Source organism: Talpa occidentalis, unplaced genomic scaffold (genome assembly GCF_014898055.3).
Source record: "Talpa occidentalis isolate TD23 unplaced genomic scaffold, MPIMG_talOcc4v2.1 talOcc4.13, whole genome shotgun sequence".
In the NCBI taxonomy this organism is placed as follows: domain Eukaryota; kingdom Metazoa; phylum Chordata; class Mammalia; order Eulipotyphla; family Talpidae; genus Talpa; species Talpa occidentalis.
The window spans coordinates 35,941,988-35,967,338 of NW_023601322.1; the positions used below are offsets into that span (position 1 = coordinate 35,941,988).

General features: G+C 36.1%; 1 protein-coding gene across 5 annotated transcripts in view; it reads left to right on the forward strand.

Moving 5' to 3' along the window:
- Positions 1-25,351, forward strand: part of CHST9 (carbohydrate sulfotransferase 9) — a 263,796-nt gene that overhangs the window by 135,201 nt on the left and 103,244 nt on the right. For all 5 annotated transcript variants that reach the window (XM_054694118.1, XM_054694117.1, XM_054694115.1 and 2 more), the window contains one exon: positions 20,476-20,517. In XM_054694118.1, coding sequence (XP_054550093.1) covers positions 20,476-20,517 — 42 coding nt within the window. The remainder of the gene's footprint in view (positions 1-20,475; positions 20,518-25,351) is intronic.

Here is a 25,351-nt window from a genome sequence, read left to right on the forward strand (position 1 = left end):
AACGGGTGGCAGGAGAGGTCTGTCATGCCATGTGGTACCCTCGCCGGTGGCCAGGGATCGAACCAGTGCTGCAGAGGCTGCGGGCAGCTTTTCAGCCCAGTGCTCAACCGCTACGCCACCAGGGGAGGCCCGCAGATATCTTTATAAGATAGACTTGACCTGTGTGATTGCACATGGGAGGTAAAGGAAGATGAATCTTATGTTTCCAGTCTAAGAAAAAAGTAGCGCATCCTACATAGACAACACTGGAGAAAGGACAGGTCTGGTGGGGAAAATGATAAATTGAGTCATATCTGTATTGATTATTATGTGATCTATGGGGTATAGAAGCAGAAATGTCAAACATATAAAGTAAGCAATAGGCATTAAAAATCTGAAACCCCAGAGAGGAGTGTGGAATGTACACTCACCTTTTAAGTCATAGGTACCTGAATCATAGTGGAAGCCCTGGTTATGAATAAGCTGGTCCAAAGGGAATGAAGGGTGTAAGAGAGAAGAGGAAGGATAAGTCCTTAGAAAGTCCCTAACATTAACAAAGAAAACAATAACAGAAACCAAAGACTGAGGGACTAAGAAAGATCAGTCAAAGCTGTCCTCCAACAATCGGCATCACTCTCTGTGACTGAATCAGAGAGGAAGAAAGTCAGAAGAAAGAGGGAGTGGTCATTTTGTCAAATGCAGCAGAACAATCAAACAAAATAATTACTGAAAATTGTCCATTGGATTTGGAGGTTTTGGAGAGGAGGAGACTGCTAGTCACCACAGAGAAGTTATATTTTAGGAGTTCAGTTAAGTGAAAAACAAACAGCAGTTGGCAGAGTGAGGATCTGTAGAACAAATGCAGAATTGTTCTTTCAAAGACTGTCTGTGAAGAAGAGAGATGGAAACAGCAAGACAGACAAAGGACATAATATTAAATCATTAAATTGACGAGTTAAGGTTTGCTGAGGGTATACTATTTCAGTGTCCATAGCCTTCTAGGATATCCTCTAAATAAACTTGTAAGTTTTGGTTATTGTCAACATTTTAAAAATTAGAAAATTGAGATGGAGAAAAGTTAAATCACTTGCCTTAGACTCCACATATTAACTGATGTGATGGAGCCAGAAATAGAATCTAGGTTGACTCGAGCTAACCTATACTATCCAGACATATATCTGGAGAGCAGTGGCTATGCACATCTCTTCCAGATTCTGCATTCAGCAAGGTCATGTGGGTAGCTCACAACTGGCTGTGGTGGGAATATTTACACTGTGAAAATTGGCAAATGTTAAAAACTAGGGTAGGTAGATTTGTTTGTTCCAGGAGAGCCATTTAAATATTGACAAATGTGCCACTGAATCTAGGTCTCTGTGATAGAGAAGCCTATACATTTCCCACTGCCCTGTGTGTGTGTTGTGACTTGGCCAAGGCCACTTGGTTAGCTAACAATAGCAAAATTGAGATCTGGACCCAGACCTCTGATCCACACCCAGACCAATGTAAGTCCCAGGTTTTGATGAAAAAATATATATAATAGTCTTTTCGTACATTCTATGCCCAAATGGTCCAAGTTGGTATAAACAAAGTTTCATTTTTATCCATCCTCTAGTTCTAAGCTACCAATTTTCTGCTTCGGCCTCCCAAGCAATCCATCTCTGGCGTGTTTGCTTTTATAAACAGCTTTCCTGAAGAACTGGCTCTCTGAACTATGTTAATGAATTCTATTTTAAAAAATAACCAATTTTCTCTGGGTTTATAGTTTCAAAACAATATTTATTACTCAGTGAAATAAAGTATCTTAGATGCCATTTTCCCATCCACAAAATGGAAGACTTACACGCGAACTGTTCATTAAAAGGAATTCTGAAGAGTTTATTTTTAAGCAAATTTCATTTTCCAGCCAGTCAAATTTATGATATAGAATGAATAACAACACAGCTGTGACACATTATATTGAAATACCTTAAATTTCATTGTATAACACTGCATTAAAACAGTGCATTTGTGCAAACTAAGCAAATCTAAAATGATAGCAGCTAATGTAGGAGAAATGGCTATGTCACACCACATGGTCAAAGTGTAGATATGAAACATCTCCCAGAAATCTCCCACATGCTTAATTTGCATTGCTATTATAAAACTCAGTCCAGGATTTATTTGCACACATGGTTACATTAGGTGGCAGTGGAGAAATATCTTTAACTGCTTCACAACAGATTTCACCTTAAAGCAGGGCACCTTGTTGTGTAACTGAAAAAGAGAAACTTTTATCTGGGTTGACTCTGGCACAAGATTGATGTGTTCTTTTCACCAGAAGAGAAAAAGAAGAAGAGTTTTGTGATTTTGTTAGCCAAAAATTACTTCAGTCTTCCATCTTAAATTCAATATTCTGTATAAAAGCCACAAAGAATTCCCAATTAAAATGAACGTTCAGGAGTGATACGATAGATCTCATTAAAGCAGCACAGGTCAAAGCAATTCTCAACAAAATTAGCCTCATGCTAGTTTGAATTCATTGTGGAAGTTGCAACAAAGCATATTCTGTGAGTATATCTCCGTAGACTAGTCAATATAATAACTGAACTTTGACATGACTTGGAAATCGGGTATTCTGGGTAAATGCATGCTTTGATTAGTTAAAAATTGCACTTGTACTAACAAAGCCTTAAAAATGCCTACAGAAATAGCATATAAGTGAGCCTTAGGCTCTCTTGGGAAAGGAATCCTAAGTCAGACTTGATTTTCCCACAGAGAAAACAATGAGTCTGTATTTCTAACCAAGGAATAGATGCCCAACTTTTTTAAAATAGATATGACCACAAACATTTTAATCAACTGTAAATGATATACTTGTATACTGTGTAACAGAATACCTTCTAAAATGAAGTAAGTCATTTGTGCTGAGCAATACTGCAAGCAATCATACAAATTGCCCTATTCTTTTCACTGAAAATTCCAAGATAAGAGGATTTGCAGGACAGGAGAGAAGTCATGAGACTAGGAATTAAGAAACATCTGAAGACTGTTCACCCTAGAAGTGAGGTTATGGCCTGAGTAGCAGATGGAGGCAGTCTGAAAGGAGCTGAGCCTTAGTTGCAGAAGTATGGAGAGCAGGAGGGGAGGGACACGGTGTGAGGGGGACCAGACCAGGGGACTCCTCAGGATTTTGGCCACAGCCGAGTAATCACATCAACTAATTCATGCCAAGGTGCTAATGAATGGCCGTGAATACTCCATGATTGATTCTATAGACCATATTTAAATTTCCTTCCAACACGATTATCAGATTTCCCTTTGAACCATTTATAATGGGAGATGGTCCCCACCACTGCCCAGGCCTTGGTTTGAGCATCTTTCTCTAGTGAAAGTCCTCTAGAATTTCTCTTCAATGCCATCGATCCTTGCTTACCCATATTTGCTTATATGTATTTACTATGTTGTAGTTACCACTGTGACTGTACATCTGTTATACAATTTCTCACTCACAGAAACAACCTGTATTTCACAGTCAAATGTGGTCCTTTCCCCCTCAAAAATGTCCTGGGAGTGCAATTCTATCTAAGCCTTCTCCAAAAGTATATGGTTCTGTGTTACACTGAGATCCAAAGAGGCAAATAAAACACATTTAGATTTGATTTTAATGCATTTTCACCGGTGATTTTTACAATCTAGTCTGTTGACTTCTTTACCATCTTATTGTTTTATTTTTATTTTTTCAGTTTTATTTAAATATCATTGACATATAACATCATGTAAGTGTAGGGATTACAAAGTGATGATTTGATACACATATATATTTTGAGATTGCTACGTACCTATACTGTTTTAAAATGTTTATCTAGAATATATAGATAAGCAAATATGAACAAAATTAAATTCATTATTTTCACTGACCTTCATAATACCTAAAATACACTAAATCTCACTAGTGTAATAAAATACACTAAATGATAGTTACTTCCCATATAAGGCTTTTAAATTTTTTTGATATTTATAAATTACAGGAAAATGCACAAGCTGTAACTTTTAATACCTTACCCACTTTTAATTGTACAGCTTATTGGCATTGAGTACCATCATCACCATCCATTTCTAGAACTTTCATCTTGAAAAACTGAAACTCTATGAATATAAAAACTCGTAACATACTTTGTTAAATGACTCCCCACCCTCCCCTTCTCCCCAGTGCCTGGAAACCATCATTCTACTTTCTGTTTCTATGAATTTGTCTATTCTAGGTAGTTCATATAATTGGAATCATATAGTAATTCTTTTTTAACAGGCTTATTTCATTTAACGTAATGTTCTCAAGGCTAATATGTGTTATCACATGTTGAAGAATTTTCCTTTTTAAGGTTGAATAATATTCCATTGTATATACATGCCACATTTTGTTTATCCACTCATCCATCAATGGACTCTTGAGTTGCTTCCACCTTTTGACTCTTAGGAATAACATTGCTGTGAATATGGATGTGCAAGTGAAATATTACTACATTCCCATACCATTTTAAAATGTTTATTTAAAACTCCTCCTTTCAACTCTTTTAAATATATGCCCAGAAGTGGAATTGTTGAGACATATAGTACCCTACAACATTTTAATTTAAACATGAAGAATGACATATTTATAATAAGATTCTCCAGTTTTCATAACTATTTATGTGTTTGCTTATTTATTTCCCTCACTCATGCTTTATTCAAGATCAGCAATATCCAACAGAAATATAAGCCATATATGTAAATTTAAATTTTTGAGTAGCCACGATTTTAAAAGTAAAAATAAATGTGATTAATTTGATGATATATTATTTACTCCAGTATATTAAAAATGTTATAATTTCAACATAAAGTCATTATAAAAATTATCCATTAGATGCTGGAAATGGTGCACATGCAGGGTACATGTATTATAATAAAGAATAATGGGATGTAACAGTCAAAAAGAGATGCAATCCTTCCAATATAGTAAAGTTATGTCCAGTGGACAAATATGTATACTCTTTCAGCTTTTAAATTCAAATTAAGTAAAATAAAAAATTCAGTTCCCAAGTTGGACTAGCCACATATCAACTGCTCAGTAGCCATATGTGACCACAGGGGATAGTACAGAACCCACCGTTTCCATCATCATTAGAAGGACCTTATGACAGCACGCTTCTGAGGCAGGGAACTTGGGTCTTTTGTTTACTATCATCATATGAAACATAATAAGTGTTCCATATATTAGTTGTGTGAGCAACTAAATTTATTTAGCAATTGAATGCTCACCATTTGCCAGGCACTGTGTGGGGCCTTACTGAGTGAGTCTATCAGCCTGAATCAGCAACATACATGTCAGGACTTGGGATGCCTTTAGAGACCAAGGTGCTTGTAGGTTCTGTTTGCTTCATTCTGTGCTAGATTTTGAATGAAATGAGAAAATGAATGCATGGATAAAAGTTACTTGTATGGCTCAGTAAATACTGTTTCAATTGACAAAGGAGAAAATACCTTTGTTAAATCAATCAGATACAGAAAATGTACTAAGGAAAGAAATCCCTAAGACTGGTGGAAGAAAATTGCAAGGGTAGGACAAAAGAAAACTAGAGAAATGGGAACATACATGAAAAGGGTATGAACAGCTTAGACAGTGCATTAGAAGAAATACATAGGACTGTCTCGAACCAACCCCAGGGCTTAGAGTCTTCCTTATCTATAAATTAAAGTGCAAATTTTATTAGTTCTGCATATAAACTTCTGTATCCTAATTTAATTTCGAAGGGAAGTCATTCATGTATTCATTCATTTGTGGAAGAACTATTGAAAGAATATTGATTATTTAGTACTACAAGTCAAGGACAAAGCACCAAAGTTATATTTGAGATGGGGAGAAATATGAAACATAAAATAATAATAATAATAAATAACTTCTTTGATTTGCTTGTTAAGGGGAAGTTGAAAATTGGATGGTGTTTTCTGCATTTTGCCTTCAGAGCCATGATTGATGAACCCTGATTGCCCTGGAATGAGTCTGTTTGTCTGAAGAGATAATGAATGTTTCCTTATCAGTGTCACTGCAATATTAAAAGCAAAAAACAAAAATCACTGAGTTTCTTTGATAATTCTGTCTTCATTGTGCTTGTTGATTTTTTCAGCATTCTGCTATTATTTTTAAAAATATGTATGTAACTACAAGGAAAGCATATTATTTGCATATGGAGTTCCTCTCCTGCCTGCCTGTGTGCTGTTGGAGATAGAAGTCCACATTCATAAGTAATTTGAGAGATTGGACTAAAAAGATTGCAGGATATCATTAATATTTATCTCACACCTTTAACATAACTCTTTGTTGCATCTCTTTTAATTGCAATCAAGCACATTTATCAGTAACTCATTTACCATTAATATAGAGGCCCTTAAATTTTAGAAAATAATTGGATATGAGTGACGATTTCTCTTTGTCAAGAAATGTTCTTTTTTTTTTTTTTTTTTTTTTTTTGGGAAAATGAACCTAACAAGTGTGCCTCCCTTCCCAGTGTTTGCTGTTACCAGGCCTGCTTAACAGAACAGTAGTGGTCATTGTGTGCTAGGAGAACAGCTGTGAGTTGACTTCCTGGGAATTTTAAAGGCATTTTTGAAGTCAAGCTGTAAGGTTCAAAGTATCCTTAATCAATTTGTCTTGTAGACTCACTGATGTAAAATATTTTAAAAATAATTGCCTCATGTTCAAAATATGTAACTCATTTAATTCATGTATAGATATGGTTATTTTTAACATAATTAAAATAACTTTAAAAATCATTGCAGTATTCAATTAAAATAATTTTTAGCCTAGCCAAATTCCCATTTCCAAGAAATAAAGGGTTATATGACTATATAATTCATTGTGATGTTTTTGATTAATGAATATATTATAAAGTTAGCATCTACTTTTTTTTGCTTTTTTTACTTAATCTGATACAAATGAAAAGAATATTTTTTAAAACTAAATTATAAAAGGATTCCTAGAATTTAATTTACCTTCTGGCATTTATTGCAAAAATAAAAAAAAAATCATTTCCCTCCTCCATATGAGGAAGAAAATCAGAAAAGTGATAATCAGTTGAATGTTTTTCAACTCCATAGCAGAAATATTTAAATAACAACTTCCTAATGCATCTAGATTAGATCCTTGTTCACATTAAAATACCGATAGTAGTGTCCTACTCTCAGTATTCTAATTATAGTCACAATGTTTGAATTTTACTGAACTTTTCAAAAAGCATTTAAAGTTGGCAATAGTCAAAGTCTTTGAGAGATTGTAAAAATCAAACAAAAAACAAATGACCTGAAAGATGTATTTCATTATCTCTTTTTTTAAATAATGTATAGTGATTGGTGGCAGAAATAGATAGAGCAACAGATGTCCCCGAACAGCTTGCATGTCTCATCTTTTCTCTCCAACGACCACCACGTCGTGTCCTCTGTCAACACAGTGAGATGTACTACAGTGTAACTCAGGCCGCACACTCTTTCCACTAGTTGATTACCAAATTTAACATTGTCACTCATGAAATAATGTCAAGAAGAGCTCTGTTCTGGATGGAAAAAAAAATTTTGCACATGAAATGGCAAATAAGGGTAGACTTTTGCTTCATATATGCTGATAGACATGTAAACACCAACAATAAGATGTAACTAATTTAAGTTTTTGAAACTTTTGACTTCACAACTTCTATAGGTAGTATAAAACCGTACAGTCAATTGTCCTACATGACACTCTAGTTGGCACCCTTTGATAAAGGGTCCTTTTAAAGGACAGATAAGACAAATGTGACCCTGAAACATATAGGTCTTCTACAGAGCACCAAGGGGGAAAAACTTAAAGATGAAACAAAAGAGGGCTTCTTCAACCAACAAATAGCAAAGCAGCTGTTGATCAATTCTCCAGGCACACACTCACCCAAAGCTAGTAACTAATAGAATATACTGAGTAACATTGTACTTAGTATTAACCTATTTGTTTTACACTTAAAGTTTTGTTGAGGCTAGATAGCATGTTAAGTGTTCCTCCCACAATAAAATAAAATTTTAAATATATTTATTAACAGACATACACATACTGTCTATTCAGGGGAGGGAGAATTGACTAACTACAGGTATAATTATATTTATAAGGTGACCAGAACGTATGATCATGGAATGTTCTAATCATTTGCTTGGTCATTAGTGGCCCCAGCCAGTAGTTGAGGAGTTTTGAGAACACTTGGCAGCTGGGCCTTTGTGTTTGTCCTTCTGTAAAAACCCTACAGTGTAACTATGTCACATTATACTTCCAGCAGGGATTATTGGGTTGGGCAATCTGACCATGTCTTCCAGATAGTTCAGGCAAGCAGAGGCAAGAGATTCTCAGAAAGAGCCTTTATAGAAGAAACAAAAACAGATTGTATTTCAGAGAAGAGAAAATTTGACGTGACACATGCTGGTTAGCAAAACCCTGAAAATGCAGGGGAAATGCAGAGAAGGGGGGAAATGATGTCAATACCCTTCCAAGTTATAGCTCTTCTTCAGTTAGAAGAAGACAAAGCAGAAGTGGTAGATGCAGACCCTTGTAACAGGTGACAGCAAAGGTGCTGCCTGCAAATAAACTTCCTTCTTCTGACTCCAAAATCTATGAAATCTTGCTGCCCGCAGCTGCCTCTGCAGAATAAAAGGTCTGCATCTGGGAGGAACTCCAAGAATAGTTGGTTAATTTTCCATCTTACATGTGAATAAAGTTAAAAGTCACACACCTACTTGCAGGTAGTTTCTGTGATGATATTGGAAGTGTTCCTGCTATACCCTGGTACTACTTCCGGGACACTTCTCTATTAAAATGAAACCAATTTTGATATGCCCTCTACCTGCCATGTCGCTGTATCTATTCCTGGAGGGAGCCCAGTGTGAGTCCAGTTTAGAAGTTAAGAGAGCCACCTGAGGGGGGAATCTATACTGTCAAAACACTAGCAAGGTAGTAAAACAATGATATTCATTAAAAGTTAAAATAAAAAAAATAAATAAAGCCACTCTGGTCTCAAAACACAAGGGCTGCAAACCCCAGCTCTGTCCCTTAGGAGCCTTGTGGGCTTAACCTCTCTCCACTTCTCCCCTTTATATGTAAAATAGAAGTAATAAGGGTAATATTTCATAGTGTTGTATGAGGATTAAGTGAGAAACTGCCAAGCCCTGGGTCTAATGCCTTGCTCATGATGTGTTCACAATAAATTTTAGTGATATTTTTATTGCTTTTGATATTACTTTATATTACTTGCCTCTGTCTCTTAACATATAGGATGGAAACATTAGTAACACACCCAGAGGTTTGTTTTCTTGACATGTAGTGTACATAAAACAAATATTGGTTGAGAGAGTGGCGAAGGAAGGAAGGAAAGAAGAGAGGGAAGGAGGCCCTTGAAAGTTCTTTCTTGGTTGTCTGGCCCATGTTTTGAAATGTGGAAATACATAAAGTATTTGTGTAATTAATACAAATTTGTGTTATTTGTGTTACTAATACAAAAACCGCAGCAAGCACGGTTCATATTCTATAGAAAAAAGCCTTAGAAAGTGTGTGTTTCTGTGTGTTGTGAGCATGGCAGATGCTGTCAGAGGTTCACTTTTTTTTATTTATTTATTTTTGGTGGTTTTTTAATTTATATATAGTTTACATCGTTGTTCATTTTTAAACAACGTTTGCTTTTTTTCCCCCCAACTCTGGGAATGCTCAATGGGTGTGGCTGTGTGGCAGTGTGAGAGCAGAGAGGACAGAGACAAAGTGCTTTCCCTAAATAATCTTGCATGTGATAGAGGTGGTTGACACACAAAATAAGTGTGTAACAGCAGAAGCCTCTATAGACCATTTGGAGAAGAGTTTGAAGCAAGCATTCCATGACCAGACCATGTGGGTTTGGATCCAGCACTTGACAACTTTGTGGCCCAGACAAGGTTAGTAACCTCAGGGGGCCACACTCTCACCTACAAAGTAGAATAGTGTTAACACCAGATAAGGTTAAGGAATGAGTGAGTTACAGGTGTAAGAGGTTTAGCCTGACTTTCTGTTCACTCCTAATCAGTACCTACTTTAGATTACAAGACCACTGTTCTGAGCATGGAGAGATGAAATCATCAAGGTTAGATCCTGAAGAAGGAGTCGGACTTCCGCAAACAAAGAACAGTCAGCTATTTCAGACTTGAGAACAGAAATGAGTGTGGCCTATTCACAGGACTTTTAGAATTTGTATAGGGAAGCTCTGCATTACACAGGTAAGCAGGGGTCATTTTTCAAAGAGTTAATGGGAACTTGTAACAGTGAAAAGCAAATAATGCTTTTTGAGGAGGAGATTTAAATGGGAAGAGCAATTTCTTAAACAATTTGATAAATTAGCACTAGAATTGAGACTGAAATTAGGGCTACCCGTCTGGAGAAAATCGCTACGCTCTAGGCTTTGATGTGCTATAAAGACCTTGACTGGATGGTGGGGGCAACAAATGAGTAACAGACATAAAAAGAAAGCATCAAAAGGTGACTTTCTGGGAACAGGCATGGAGGAGATGGAGGGTATGGGGGCAAATGTCAAAGTCGCAAGTCTGAAGGGCAGGAAGAAGTCTCTATAATAGACACATGTACATATTCATAGGGGCAGGTACATATTCATAGGTATATATTCTTAGGGGCAGGCAAAAGGATTATACATTTCATTTAAGTCTAGTTGCACTTGATCCAACAATAGAACACAGATGCCGAAGCTAGAATTTGGAGAAGCAGAACTGAAGTTTGGGTGTCAAAGTATATATATATATATATATATATATATTTGAGACTGAATCAAGCATAGGTAACAATTTAAGAAACGCGAGAGGGTGACAGCAAGAGTGAGGCGGGGGCCTTCCTGGTGGCGCAGGCAGTTAAGCGCCGCACTGTGAAGTTGTCCACAGCCTCTCTAGCGCGGGTTCGATCCCTGCCGGCCAACGAGAATTCCACGTGGCATGGCAGACCTCTCCTGTCTCACCCGCTGCTCCCCTCAGCAGTGTATTTCGTCAGTCTACCTGTTCTGTTCCCCACTCTGCCTCTGGTGAATCCTTTCACCCTCCCGTGCATCTGGGCTGTACCCCAGCTCTTGTATAAATAAAATAAATCTTAAAAAAAAAAAAAAGAGTGAGGCTGGATGCCCGTCAGCAGCAAGCACACCAGAACTGATGGTAAGGATCAGTGAGGAGGTAGGAGGGCATCTTTGGGGGCAGGGTGATGAACAGCATCAATAGGAAGCCTGTGGTGACTGTGTGATCGTAAAGACTTGTGCATTTATTGTTTATTTATTTATTTTAGCCTCATTTCCTAGACTCTCTAACTGAAATGGGCATTTTTTGGACATTTTGTAGAGGAGGGAATTAGGGCTGTGCAAAGCTGAGTTACTGCAGTTACTAATGGGCTAGGCTTGTCCCTTTCTTGGAGGCTGCTGCTTGGGCTAGGTCCTGTCTCTAAGCACCCTACAGGATACAGTTCAATTTGTAATTTAATTTATGCAAAGCAAGCTATAAAGTGCAGATGCCCTGCCCAGAGAGCCAGGCAAGCACTGGAGCGCTCTCAGAAGCCACCAGGACCTGGAAGTTACATCAACCAAAACCAGGCTCGGCGGAAAGAACCCCCGGGACACACACTGACACTAGATCTCTCCCTAACACCCTTTTTTGTTGGTATTTTCTTTTAATTTATCAACTAATTTTGCAATCTTTGGAAACTGAAAAAGGCAATTTATTCATTTACTCCTTGCCTTCATACTGGTGGTATTAAAATAACCATTGTTTTTACTATTGTTTCTAAAAAGATATTGACCCAAGAGACTGATATATATGAAGGAGGCTTTAAAATTCAATCCACACCTATAGCTAAGTGATTGCAATAATTATTTTTAAACCAGATAGTTAAATACTAAATAGTATTTTTGAAAATATACAAATGTGATGTCCCATCTATGAACATTTTACACAATTTAACAATTTTACTGAAAGGATAGCCATTTGAGTTCTTAACCTTTTATGAATTCTTTATGAAGTCATAGAAATCTTAATACCTTTGTAATTTTCTTCTTGAAGGAAATAATTTGGAAAATGCCAAGCAAAGAAACATCGAAAGCATTTAACATAAACTGAATCATTAATACTTAATGAAAAAAATAATAATCCATTCAGAAGCATTGAAAACAGTTACTATAAAATCATCCCTTCTAGGAGCCTAGGAAGTTCTTCAAAACTAGTGCTTAAATAGTCTTACTCAAAGAAGGACTTGACAAAAATAGAACATATAAAACCCAAGAATTGCATGAATTAGATGGTGAGATTCTAAGTCACTTCATTTTAATCACTGCTTGTTTTTGTTCTTTTTTTTTTTAAAGATTTATTTATTTATACATACAAAAACTGGGGTACAGGCCAGAGGTGTGGGGGCTGTGAGGATTCACCAGAGACAGAGTGGGGAACAGAACAGATTCACTAAAATACACTGCTGAGGGGAGCAGAGGGTGAGTCAGGAGAGGTCTGCTGCGCCGTGTGGGTAGCTCCCTGGCCAGGGATCCAGCTCATGCTGCAGTGGCTGAGGATAGCCTCATAGGTTGCATCTTAACCCCTTGCGCCACCTGGGAGGCCCTTTAATCGCTGTTTGTCATCAGATTTCCACTAAGTTTGCTCCCACTCTTGGCTCCTTCTTGAGACCACCAAGTCAGAGGTCCTTCTATGTTGTCCATTGCTTGCTGGAACGAAGGGATGCCCTTTAAAGGTTTCTTCAGTTTCACAGTTGCAAAAACCAGTTCTGAAAATAGTTGGCGGTATCGGTTGACCAAATTTGTTTGCTGAAACTCCTTTTGTTTTGAATTATGGAGGCTCAAGTTCAAAAAATACTTGTTAACTTAAGTAAACCACAATTAAAGGGTTCTTCTTTTGCATATTTTTAAAACTGTTTTATCACTTTCTGGCTTCTCGCCTCTCACTGTTCTCTTGCAGTGACAACTGTCTCATGCCCTCTTCCAGTCTGCTGCAGCCTACCTAATTCACCTACCCTACTCACCACCATCATCTCTATCCTGAGGCTCATGAGAGGGAGGGAAAGAATACTAACTTGCTAGACTTGGAAGCTAAACTCTGGAATCATATTCAAGTTCCTCCTCTAGTTTTGTGAATTTGGGCAAGATACACAAACTCTTTTCTACCTTCTCTCTCCATTAAAAAAAAAAGTTAACTAAGCAACTCTCTCTTTTGCCTGGATATAACTGACTGACTAATGCTCACAGCCTAGAATCTCACCTACTGCCCTCAAGATCATTAATAAACTACTGACCCCTGTGTGGGGATGTATGTAGACCAAGAGTCTGATGTGTATATTCCCAAATGAGCTGTGCCAATTGTATTTGCTCATATAATTATTCAATTCCATTGTAAATTATGTAAATCAGTGCTATATGGAAGCATAAAAGAAATCCTATTTCTATGAAAATGTTTTGGAAAGACTCCATAAAGTAGAGTTACTAAAAATAGAATGCTATAGAATTAAGCATGAAAAATATAATGGTAACTACACCTAAGAGGAGAAATCACATATTGTCTAAAAATTAACAACAATGTAAGAAAAAAGTACTACATTTAAAAATTTAGGAAAAAACCAATATCCTTTAGAGTAAGTAAATAAAGAAGAATAAAACAGATAAAAATGTAATGAACAATGGACTGTGGTGGAGGACTATGGGTGTTTTGGTGGTGGGAGAGTTATGGTGGAGAAGTTAACTTCTCCCTGAGGGGAGAAGTTCTGTACTGTCAAAAAATTAGTAAGAATGTAAAGCAATGATGCTTAATTAAAATAAATAAACATTTACACACACACACACACACACACACACACACACATATATATATATATATATATATATATATATATATATATATATATATAATGGCAAAGCCTTAGGGAAAAACTCAAACAAATATAAAAGGATTCTGCTTTCTATCTTTAGTTTCTCAGCACAATTTAATGGAACTAAAACTAGGAAAGATAGATGATGATTCTAGCTATGGTTTATGTGCTGAAATAGAAACGTACAGTTATATTCCACATGCAGGAAACCAAGTCATATTCCCAGGGGATTATTCTGGTATTAAATTAGATAAGGTTCACATTCAGTGTTCTGCAGAATGTCTCATATTTATTAAGAATTCAGTACACGTTAGCTTTTATTGTGGTTATTTGTGATAATAACTATGCATCCAAACAATTTTAGAAGAAAAGCGAAGAGAAGTATAGACCAATTTCATATTCAACTGAAAATATTAGGATAAACTTTTTAATCAATAACTAAATATTAAACAGCAAAGAACCTACTCATCACTGTGATAATTCTTTTGCATCAGAATATCTAAGTAAAATACAAAGGGTATTGGTATTGGTAATCATACTGATGAAAGGCTTGACTAGAAAAAAAAAGATTGATTCATGAAATGCAATCCTACTTCAGTTTTAACAATAAATTGCCACATAGTCTTAGGAAACTGTCCAGCCTTTCTTATCTGTGTATTCTCTGTTAGGTAAGGACGAAGATAAATAACTTCATTAATTTATCATGCCACCAGAAGAATTACTTTGAGAAAAGTACATTATGGTCATATTTTAGTTCTTTCACTTGCGCCAAGCACTCTGCTTGGCTCAGAGTGCTATTCATGCTGCACAGAGCTCTCAAACCTTAGGAAAAGGATGAGTTGAAATTCTATTTTTTAAAATTGATTTTCCATCAAAGCTCTAGACCTATTCACTTAGTATAGTGCTTATGCCAAGTTTCAACAGATGAAACGTGCTTTACCATCAAAAACAAAAATGACTCAGAATACAGTAATGTGATGAAGCAGAAAGATCCTGTTTCATTTAATTGTCTATGCCACTTAATTAAGCCTTTAATGCTGTAATCAGTCTTATAAGCACAGTATAAGACCATGTACACTGAATGTGAGATTTAAACTCATTAATTTGGGGGGCTCTGGCCAAACCCAATTAATTTGTTATGTGTAACAAGTCTGACTGCTGACTTTTAAGTTCACTCTCACAGTTAGCCATGGAAGAACATTCATAGTTATTTAATATCTATTATTATTTAAGGAAGTGAGCTCTATTATTTATTTTTTAATGATTTATTTATACAAGACAGTGAGAGGATTCACCAGAGACAGAGTGGGGAGCAGAACGGGCAGATGGACTGAAAACACTGCTGAGGGGAGCAACGGGCAAGACCAGAGAGGTCTGCCGCACCATGTAGGTATCTCCCTGGCTGGCAGGGAATCAAACCAGTGCTGCAGAGCCTGTGGACAGCCTTACAACACTGTACTCAACCCACTGCACCACCAGGGAGGCCCCGTAACTATATTATTAAGCTATATTATTTAAGTGGACTGAGCCAAATAATCTAGGTAGTCAGTTCATTAAAATGTAAGCAAAGCAATGATTTGGAAGGTACTTTAAAGACCTACACATGCTGTTCATATTTTTAGGAGGTGATAATGAATGTTTCTCTTTAGGAAACAATAAACAAACTTTTAAGTGAATGGCACTTAGTTTCCTGTTTTATTACCATATCCCAAAAATTAATATTAATGAATATTAACCATTGAAAAATTTTAAACTTTATTACATATTTATGGAAGGCAAAAAACTAGGTTTGAGGAATTTATAAAAACAAATAAGGCTGAACTATGCTTAACAAGTTTAGTATTTAGTGTAGGAGAATGTGCTCATCTAATTAGTCTACTTTGATTGGTGATGTATGGAGAGCAAACTAGACAGGAAACAGTATCCAGCACCTGAGTGTACTCTCACTATGTCCTAATGTCAGGTTTCATGAGACCCTTAAGAAATGGCAGATGGTAGTTTCCAGCGACTAGAGAAGGAAAAATGGGAATTTCTCCTCAATGAATGTAGAGTTTCAATCATGAAAAATAAGAATATCCCACATTGGGTTTTGTTTTCTTATCGTCTGGCAACTCTGTGCCTTTTGATTGGTGAGTTCAGTTCATTTGCATCAAGGGTGACTACTGATACATATATTGCCACTTCCATTTTGTCTTCAGTTTTCTGATTCTATTTCCTTTTTCCACTTTTTCTATATTTGTTTTCTCTTTGATTCAGATAGAAGAGTTTCTTTCAACATTTCATGTAGAGGATGTTAGTGTTGGCCAACTTCCGATTTTATTTGGGAAGGCCTTTTACTTCTCTCATATCAGAGATAGAGTGAGTTTTTCTTGGATGGAAGTTTTTATCTTTATTTTGAATTTGGCATTCCATTATCTCCTTGACTGTAGTGTTTCTGCTGAAAATCTGATCAAAGTATGATGGGAGTATCTTTACACGTTACCTGATTTTTCCCCTCTAGTTTCCTTCAATATTCTTTCTTTGTATTTTAATACTTAGTAGTTTCACTGTATGTGTCTTGATGTCAGTCTCTTTGCACCTGGTTGGATGTTTTTTAAGCTTCATGCACTTGTATATTTAGGTCCTTCCCCACGTTTGGAAAATTTTCCTTTCTTATTATTGAGTGATCTCCCTGTTTCCTCTCTTCTAACTTTTCCTTCTGGGATATCCATTATCATTATGTTGCCTTTCATGCTAGAGTCAGATAGTTCTCAAAGTGGTTCATTTTAACTTAATATTTCTCTCACTTCTTCCACCTGCATCTTTTGAGCACTACTATCTTTGAAGTTATTCTCCATTTGCTCTATTCTGCTTCTACAGCTTTTGCTAAAATTTTTAATCTCTTAATCTTTATACATCCTGAATCTGTTATTTTTTTTTTAATTTAAAGCTTCAATTTCTATTTTGTGTTCATTAAATGTATTTTTCAGGTCATTCATTTGTTTTTCTGTGTTTTTACTGTATCTCTTTGATTAGTTTATTCTGAGTTTTCATGTATCACCTTGCCCTCCCTGTCTGTGCTTTCTTCTGTCTCTTTGAGTTTCTTAATTATAGCAATTTTGAATCTCCATCTGATAGGGATATAAAATCTGACATGTGTTTGGATTCTGCAGAGTTGTTCTTTCCATATGTTATGATAGTCCCTGAGGTTTCAAGTTGCCATGTGTTATATTTCTGTTGCTTTGGATATAAATATGTAATATATAAAGTATATAATATATTCCCTAATTTTAAAATTATCTCTAGCTATAACTTAAAGAGTGGCATGAATTTTACTTTCCTGCAATTGGCACTGTAATTTGATTTGAATTGACTTTAATTTGGGGCCAGTGCTGGCTTCTATACCTGTTTTTGCAGTTGCTGAGTCAGAGCATGGGGGAGGGGCCTGGAGAGATATGGATGTGTGGGTTGGGGTGGAGGCTGGATTGTGTTGCTGGCACCCAGTATCACTGGGATATCAGGGGTATCCAGATTTGAGATTCTGTAGTCTATGTTCTGTCAGTGTACTTCACTAAATTAGTATAGGCCCAAATGATGAGGGAGAGGGAGTAAAGTCCAGCACACTGTCCTTGTTCTTTTTACTAGTAATTCCACCAGTGGGCTACATATCAAATTCTACATGTTTCCCCTCAACCAAGAGTGTGTGCCTCCACACCATTTAGCTCTTTACTCCCCAGAAGCCCTGACTGAACTGACAGCCCTGGCGTTGGTATCCCCAGGCCCTGACTGCAATCTCCTGGCACTTCTCTTCACGACTGTTTAGTGAAACACGACTCTCTAGTCTATCTCCTCTGTCATAGTTTGTGTTGATCTCTGTCATCCAAGGGATGTTCCAGTTTCACCCCGAGCCATGAACTTTCTGATATAGTGTTCCTGTGGTTAACTGTTAGATGGTCCTCTTGGTAGCAAAGCAAGGAACCTCCTCTGTCACCATCTTGGTCACAATAAAAATGTTCTAGGGAGCTGTTGTGTTATTTGTGCTGATACTTAATATTATACTGTACACAGAAAACTTTGTTTAGAGGTAAATCTCATATGGTTTTTACCACAATAAATAAATAAGAAAATTGCAAATGACCTTACACAGTCTTTTTATTTAAGCCATTGTGGAGATGAGGGAAAGAGCCTGCCATATCCACAATTTTAAGGAAATGACTTGATCATTAAAAACCAGAGAGCTTAAAAGCAATACCTGATGAGAACAATTTTTCATGCAATCAATAAGTAACTTCCCAGAATATCATAAGTGATAAAGAGGCAGCCACATTTGACTTTTTGAATAGTCACTTTTTCCACATCAATTTAATTTCCTTCCATGCTTGTACAACAATTACATAAACAATGAGAATATGCTAGATAAAATCAGTTTTGTATGAAGGAAGATTTTGGTCTGTAGCCTAAACAATATTCTTATTACCAAGCTATGAAAGTATGACCTTAATCATGATACTGTTACATGGGTGAACAAGTAAGTATAGAGTTGCAATTACATCAAAGTGGGTTGAAGTAGTGGCTTATGTATCAAATTCCAATCCCTGAAGATCAGTTGTACTGTAGGGCCAATAACTTATTGATGAGCTATACAAATGGCTGATAAATACCTTCATCTAAAATGCAGAAATTACTAAATCATGTGGAGCGGTGATACCTTACACCAAAAAAACTCATGGCAATGCAATTCAAAATGTCCTTGGATATATTTTAAAGTATTTTTTTTAAAAAGAATAGAATTTAACTAACATAAGTATAAACTGTTATATTTTAGCACAAGTGAAATTTGGTGAAAGATTTATTTAAAAGACAAAAGTCAATGGAATCTTTATCTCAGAGTTAGAATAGCAATATTATAAAGTCACAGTGACAGCACATTATTTAAATGGAGCAGGATAGCAGGTCAGGAAATTAACTACCTCTTCTAAAACCTCACCATTCTTAAGTTTGTTCAAGTTTTTAATCAATAAGCTTTAAAAGGGATATTTAAAAAAAAATCAGCGTACAGAAAGCAAAATATAACATATACTTGTAATATTAATAGTCTAGCAAGCAGTATGTAATGTATAATTTAAATATGTGACATAGTGTTCAATATAATACATATTATATATTTATAACATGTTTTTAAGGGGTTAATTGGAACTGTGTGATCTAGGAAACAAATGACTAAATTATGATATAATTACCATCTTGTCTAGAGTTTTTCTCAGAATGAGGTAAGGCTCTCTCTCCCCATGGATGGCTAAGCAAGAAGAAATATACTGTGTTACATTTAGCAACTTAATCTGGCAGAAAGAGGTCCATCTTGATGGGCAAAGAAAGCATTCACTCAAGAAAAACCCAAAGATTTCTTTCTTAGAGCTGTTCACTACAGAATAAACCTTCATTAGTTCTGGATGATTTAAATGGCCATGGGAATGTTTTTCTCAGATTTTATCCTAGATTTCAGTTCATTTACTCTCTAAGCTTCACAAACCAAGGTATCCAACAGTGAATGCTGGATGCTCCATGCCAAGAGATGTATAACGTTTATCCCAAATATCAGTTTTACCCATTGAAATCTATCCCAAGTACTCAAAGATTTCAAGAAGAAATATCATATACAAGCACAGCTTTACACAAAGATTCTAAGTAGAAAATATAATTGTATACAAAATTTCTCAGCAGAAAATATAATTGTGTATTAGCACACTAATATCTTATGGAATAGACTGTAACAAATTCAGGGAAATTTTCTCCTGAGGTAAACATTTTGCAGCTCCTCCTGCTCTTCTAGTTCCCAGTTCCATTGCTCTGATACGGAAGTTACAAGCACAAAGCTCCTCTTTCCTTTTTTTCTTTTTCATTTTTTTATTATTTATTTTATTTATTTATTTATTTATTTATTTATTTATTTATTTATTTACATCATTGTTCATTTTTAAACAGTATTTACTCCCCCCACCCCCCTCAGGTGTAGTCCCCATAGAATTTCCTTCACCAATGCACCCGTGCACCATCACCTCAGTCCCCTGTGCTCTTCCCTCTCTCCCTTTGATCCCTCTCCCTCCTCCTTCCCTGCAGGCTGTCTCTGATTTATAATTGTCTGTTTTTGCTTTGTTGTATTTTGTACTGTTATTATTTTTTTCCACTGATGTCTTATTTGGTTCCCCTATATTCCTGCTATAAGTGAAACCATCCGATATTTTTCTTTTTCCTTCTGGCTTATTTCAACTAGCATAATTCCTTCTAGCTCCATCCATGTTGCTACAAATGGCATGAGTTTATCTTTTTTGATTGCTGAATAATATCCCATTGTGTATATATACCACATCTTCTCGTCTCTTCTTTGGCAAAATTTGAAGGTAATGCCAGGTTTCCTAATATATGACACTGAACTCATGATCTCCTTATTAGTTCAGAAACAAAGGAGATGCCATATTCTATATCATGACCTTGTTCTTCCCCATGATTTTCTTTTCTAGAATAAAATATCAGCGATTTTGAGACATCTTTATGTAGAAAGTGTTTTAAATGACTTGATATGATGGAAATACATGAATTTCCCTTCTCTTCTTTTCCAGGATGGGGATCAGTAAACTACTTGCAGCCTGTACCCAGAATCAGTGAGTAAATAATACATAACTTTCAAGTCTTGGGTAGTTATAGTTAAGCAATTCACCAGTCAGAATATCTAAAAATATTACAGTGCCGCTTTAAACTCCTATTCTTGCCGTGATAGCCATCACCAAAAAGTACAGCCTACATGAGTGTTGGGGTGTATAGTGTCTAGAGGTTTGGGGAGAAAAACCAGCAAATTCCTTGCCCTCAAGGAATTTACAAAGGAAGTCAAAGACTAAAGATATATTTAATTTTTATCTGGCTTAATGAAAATTAAATGTTTATCTTATTTTAAAATGTTTACATTTTTCCTATTTTTTTTTGTTTTCTTAAAATACTTGCTCTTTATTTTTTTTTATTAGATAATAAATTTTATTGTTATATTCCCCATACAATTGCAGCGCCCCCATTCTGACCCCAATCCCTCCCCTCCCGCCCCTGCCCCCTAAAAGTGTCTCTGGTTCATAGTTTTTTGTTGATTTTGATTTTCACTTTCTTATAGTTATTCATTTTCCTGGTCCCTTATTTAAGTTTTCTAGATTCCTGCTATGAGTGAGACCATCCGGTATTTTCTTTTTCTTTTTGGCTTATTTCGCTGAGCATGATCCCTTCCAGCGCCATCCATGTTGCTGCAAATTGCATGTGTTTATCTTTTTTGAATGCTGAGTAATATTCCATGGTATATATGTACCACATCTTCTTGATCCAGTCATCTATTTTTGGCATTGGGTTGTTTCCAAAGCTTAGCTATTGTAAACAGTGCTGCTATAAACATAGGGGTGCAGGTGTTCTTTGGAATTGATGTTTCTGTGTCCTTTGGGTAAATACCTAGGAGTGGAATTGCTGGATCATATGGAAGCTCTATGTTTAGTAGGTCCAGAAATCTCCACACAGCTCTCCACAGTGGTTGGACCAGTTTGCACTCCCACCAACAGTGCAGAAGAGTTCCTTTTTCTCCACACCCTCGCCAACATTTGTTGTTGCTAGTTTTTTTAATATGTGCCATTCTCACTGGTGTAAGATGGTATCTCATGGTAGTTTTGATTTGCATTTCCCTGATGACAAGTGATGTTGAACATTTTTTCATATGCCTGTTGGCCATTTGCATTTCCTCTTCAGAGAAGTTTCTTTTTAGCTCTTCTGCCCATTTTTTGACTGGATTATTTTCTTTGTTGTTGTTGAGTCTCATCAGCTCTTTGCAGATTTTTGTGATCAGTCCTTTATCATTAGTGTTGGGTGCAAAAATGTTCTCCCAGTTGGTGGGGTTTCTCTTTGTTTTTGTTATTGTCTCTTTTGCTGTGCAGAAGCTCTTTAATTTGATGTAGTCCCAGCTGTTTATCTTCGCCTTCACTATCACTGCTTTGGGTGATGTGTCTGTAAAGATGTCTTTGATGTGCAAATCACGTAGTGTTTCGCCTATATTTCCTTCTATATATTTTATGGTTTCAGGTCTTATGTCTAATTCTTTAATCCATTTTGAGTTGATTTTTGTGTATGGTGTGAGGTAGTGGTCAAGCTTCATTCTTTTGCATGTAGCGACCCAGTTTTCCCAGCACCATTTATTGAACAAACTTTCTTTGCTCCAATGCATAGTCTTTGCTCCTTTGTCAAAGATTAGTTGACCATAAATCTGTGGGTTTATTTCTGGATTTTCTATTCGATTCCATTGGTCTGTATGTCTGTTCTTGTTCCAATACCATGCAGTTTTGATGATTATGGCTTTGTAGTAGAGTTTGAAGTCTGGGAGTGTGATGCCTCCATTCCCTTCTTTTTTTTTCAGGAGAGCTTTGGCTATTCGGGGTTTTTGGTGATTCCATATGAATTTCATCAATAATTGTTCTATTTCTTTGAAGAATGACATTGAAATTTTGATTGGAATAGCATTGAATCTGTATATTGCTTTTGGAAGGATGGCCATTTTAATAATGTTTATTCTTCCAATCCATGAGCAGGGGATGTCTCTCCATTTCTTTGTGTCTTCTTCTATTTCTTTTAACAGTGTTTTATAGTTTTCTTTGTATAGGTCCTTTACCTCTTTTGTTAGATTTATTCCCAAATATTTGATTTTTTGTTTCAATAACGAAAGGGATGGTTTTTTTGATTTCTTCTTCTTCAGATTTATTGTTTGTGTATAGGAAGGCTACTGACTTTTGCGTGTTGATTTTGTATCCTGCCACTTTACTGAACTGATTGATGAGTTGAATTAGCTTTTCTGTGGAGTTTTTGGGGTTCTCTATGTATAATATCATATCGTCTGCAAATAGTGATAGTTTGACTTCTTCTTTTCCTATTTGGATTCCTTGGATGTCTTTCTCTTGTCTTATTGCCCTGGCTAGGACTTCCAGTATTATATTGAAAAGCAGTGGTGAGAGTGGACATCCTTGTCTTGTTCCAGATCTTAATGGAATTGCTTTCAGCTTTCACCATTGAGAATGATACTGGCTGTTGGCTTGTCATAGATGGCCTTTATGATGTTAAGGTATGTTCCTTGTATCCCAAGAATTTCAAGGGCTTTTATCATGAATGGGTGTTGCACTTTGTCGAAAGCTTTCTCAGCATCTATTGATATTATCATATGGTTTTTATATTTCTTTTTGTTGATGTGTTGGATAACGTTGATTGATTTTCGGATGTTAAACCATCCTTGTGTCCCTGGAATGAATCCTACTTGGTCGTGGTGAATTATCTTATGGATACATTGTTGGATTCTGATAGCTAAAATTTTATTGAGGATTTTTGCATCAGTGTTCATTAGGGAGATTGGCCTGTAGTTTTCCTTTTTTGTGTTGTCCTTGTTCGGTTTTGGTATTAGTGTAATGTTGGCTTCATAGAACGTGTTTGGTATTGTCCCTTCCTTCTCAATTTTTTGGAAGAGTTTGTGAAGGATAGGCACTAATTCGTCTCTGAATGTTTGGTAGAATTCATTTGTAAATCCATCAGGTCCTGGGCTTTTGTTTTGGGGAGGTTTTTGATTACCATTTCAATTTCGCTAATTGTAATTGGTCTGTTTAGGTGTTCTATTTCTTCTTTATCTAGCTTTGGGTGATTGTAGAGTTGTAGGAATTTGTCCATCTCCTCTAGATTGTTAAACTTGTTTCCCTATAACTGTTCATAGTAGTTACTGATTATTCTTTTGATTTCTGCTGTGTCCGTTGTGATTTCTCCTCTTTCATTGATGATCCTGTTTATTTGTGCTTTCTCCCTTTTTTCCTTTGTGAGCCTGGCTAGGGATTTGTCTATTTTATTGATTTTTTCAAAGAACCAGCTCTTGGTTTCATTGATCTTTTGGATTGTTTTTTTTAGTTTCAATTTCATTTATTTCTGCCTTGGTTTTTATTATTTCTTTTCTTCTACTGGTTTTGGGGTTTTTTGTTGTTCTTTTTCTAGATCTTTGAGCTTCGAGATTAGGTTGTTTCTTTGAGTTCTTTCTTGTTTCTTGATGTGAGCTTCTATTGCTATATATTTCCTCTTATTACTGCTTTTGCTGCATCCCATACATTTAGGATATTGGTGTCCTCCTTGTCGTTCAATTCAAAAAATTTTTTAATTTCTTCTTTCATCTCCTCATTAGTCCAGTGGTCTTCCAGTAGTGTGGTTTTTAATCTCCATGAGGTAGGAAAGTTCCTTGCCTTCTTTTTATGGTTTATTTCTAGTTTGATGCCTTCATGGTCAGAAAAGATGGTTGATATGATTTCAATCTTGTGTATCTGTTGATGTTTGTCTTGTGCCCCAGTATGTGATCGATCCTGGAGAATGATCCGTGTGCGCTTGAGAAAAATGTGTACTCCGTTTTTTTGGGGTTTAGTGTTCTATAGATGTCTGTTAAGCCCAATTGCTCTAGGTCCTTATTTAGAGCTTTGGTTTCTTTACTTATTTTTTGTCTTGTTGATCTATCCATTGTTGATAGTGGTGTGTTGAAGTCTCCCACTACGTATGTGTTTTCTCTGATGTCTGTTTTCAGAGAGGACAACAGTTGTCTGATATATTTTGGTGCTCCTTCGTTTGGTGAGTATATGTTAATGAGTGTTATTTCTTCTTGAAGTATTGTCCCCTTGATCATAATGTAGTGACCATTGGGGTCTCTTTTTATCTTTTTGAGTTTGAAGTCTGTTTTATCTGATATAAGTATAGCTGTTCCTGCTTTCTTTTTTGGTCCATTTGCTTGTAGGATTGTTTTCCATCCTTTAACTTTGAGCCTATTTTTATCTTTTGTAGCTAAATGTGTTTCCTGGAGACAGCAAAAGGTTGGGTTTTGTTTCTTAATCCAGGCTGCAACTCTGTGTCTTTTTATTGAAGAGTTTAGTCCATTTACATTTAGAGTTAATATTGATATGTTAACATCTGTATTTGCCATTGTGTTTGTCTTTCCTTTGATTTTATTTATTTATTCTTTTAATAACTTTTTTTTTTTTTTTGGCCTTCTTTCATTGTTATTCGTCCCTCTGAGGTTCTGGCTTTAGGACTCCTTGTAGTATTTTTTGGAGTGGGGGTTTAGTTGCAATGAAATTCCGGAGTTTCTGTTTGTCTGGGAAGGTCCATATTCTTTCTTCAAAGAGAAAGGAGAGCTTTGCGGGATAGAGAATTCTTGGTTGGCATCTGTTTTCTTGGAGTCTGTTGACTATGTCCCTCCACTCTCTCCTTGCCCGTAGTGTTTCTTCGGAGAAGTCTGATGTCAGCCTGATTGGCTTTCCTTTGAATGTTATCTGTTTCTTCCCTCTTGCCAGCTTCATTATTTTTTCCTTGTCCTGGATTCTTGGGAGCTTTACTATTATGTGTCTTGCTGTATTTTTCCTTTCGTCGTGGAAGTTTGGTGTTCTTCTTGCTTCTTGTATATCAATT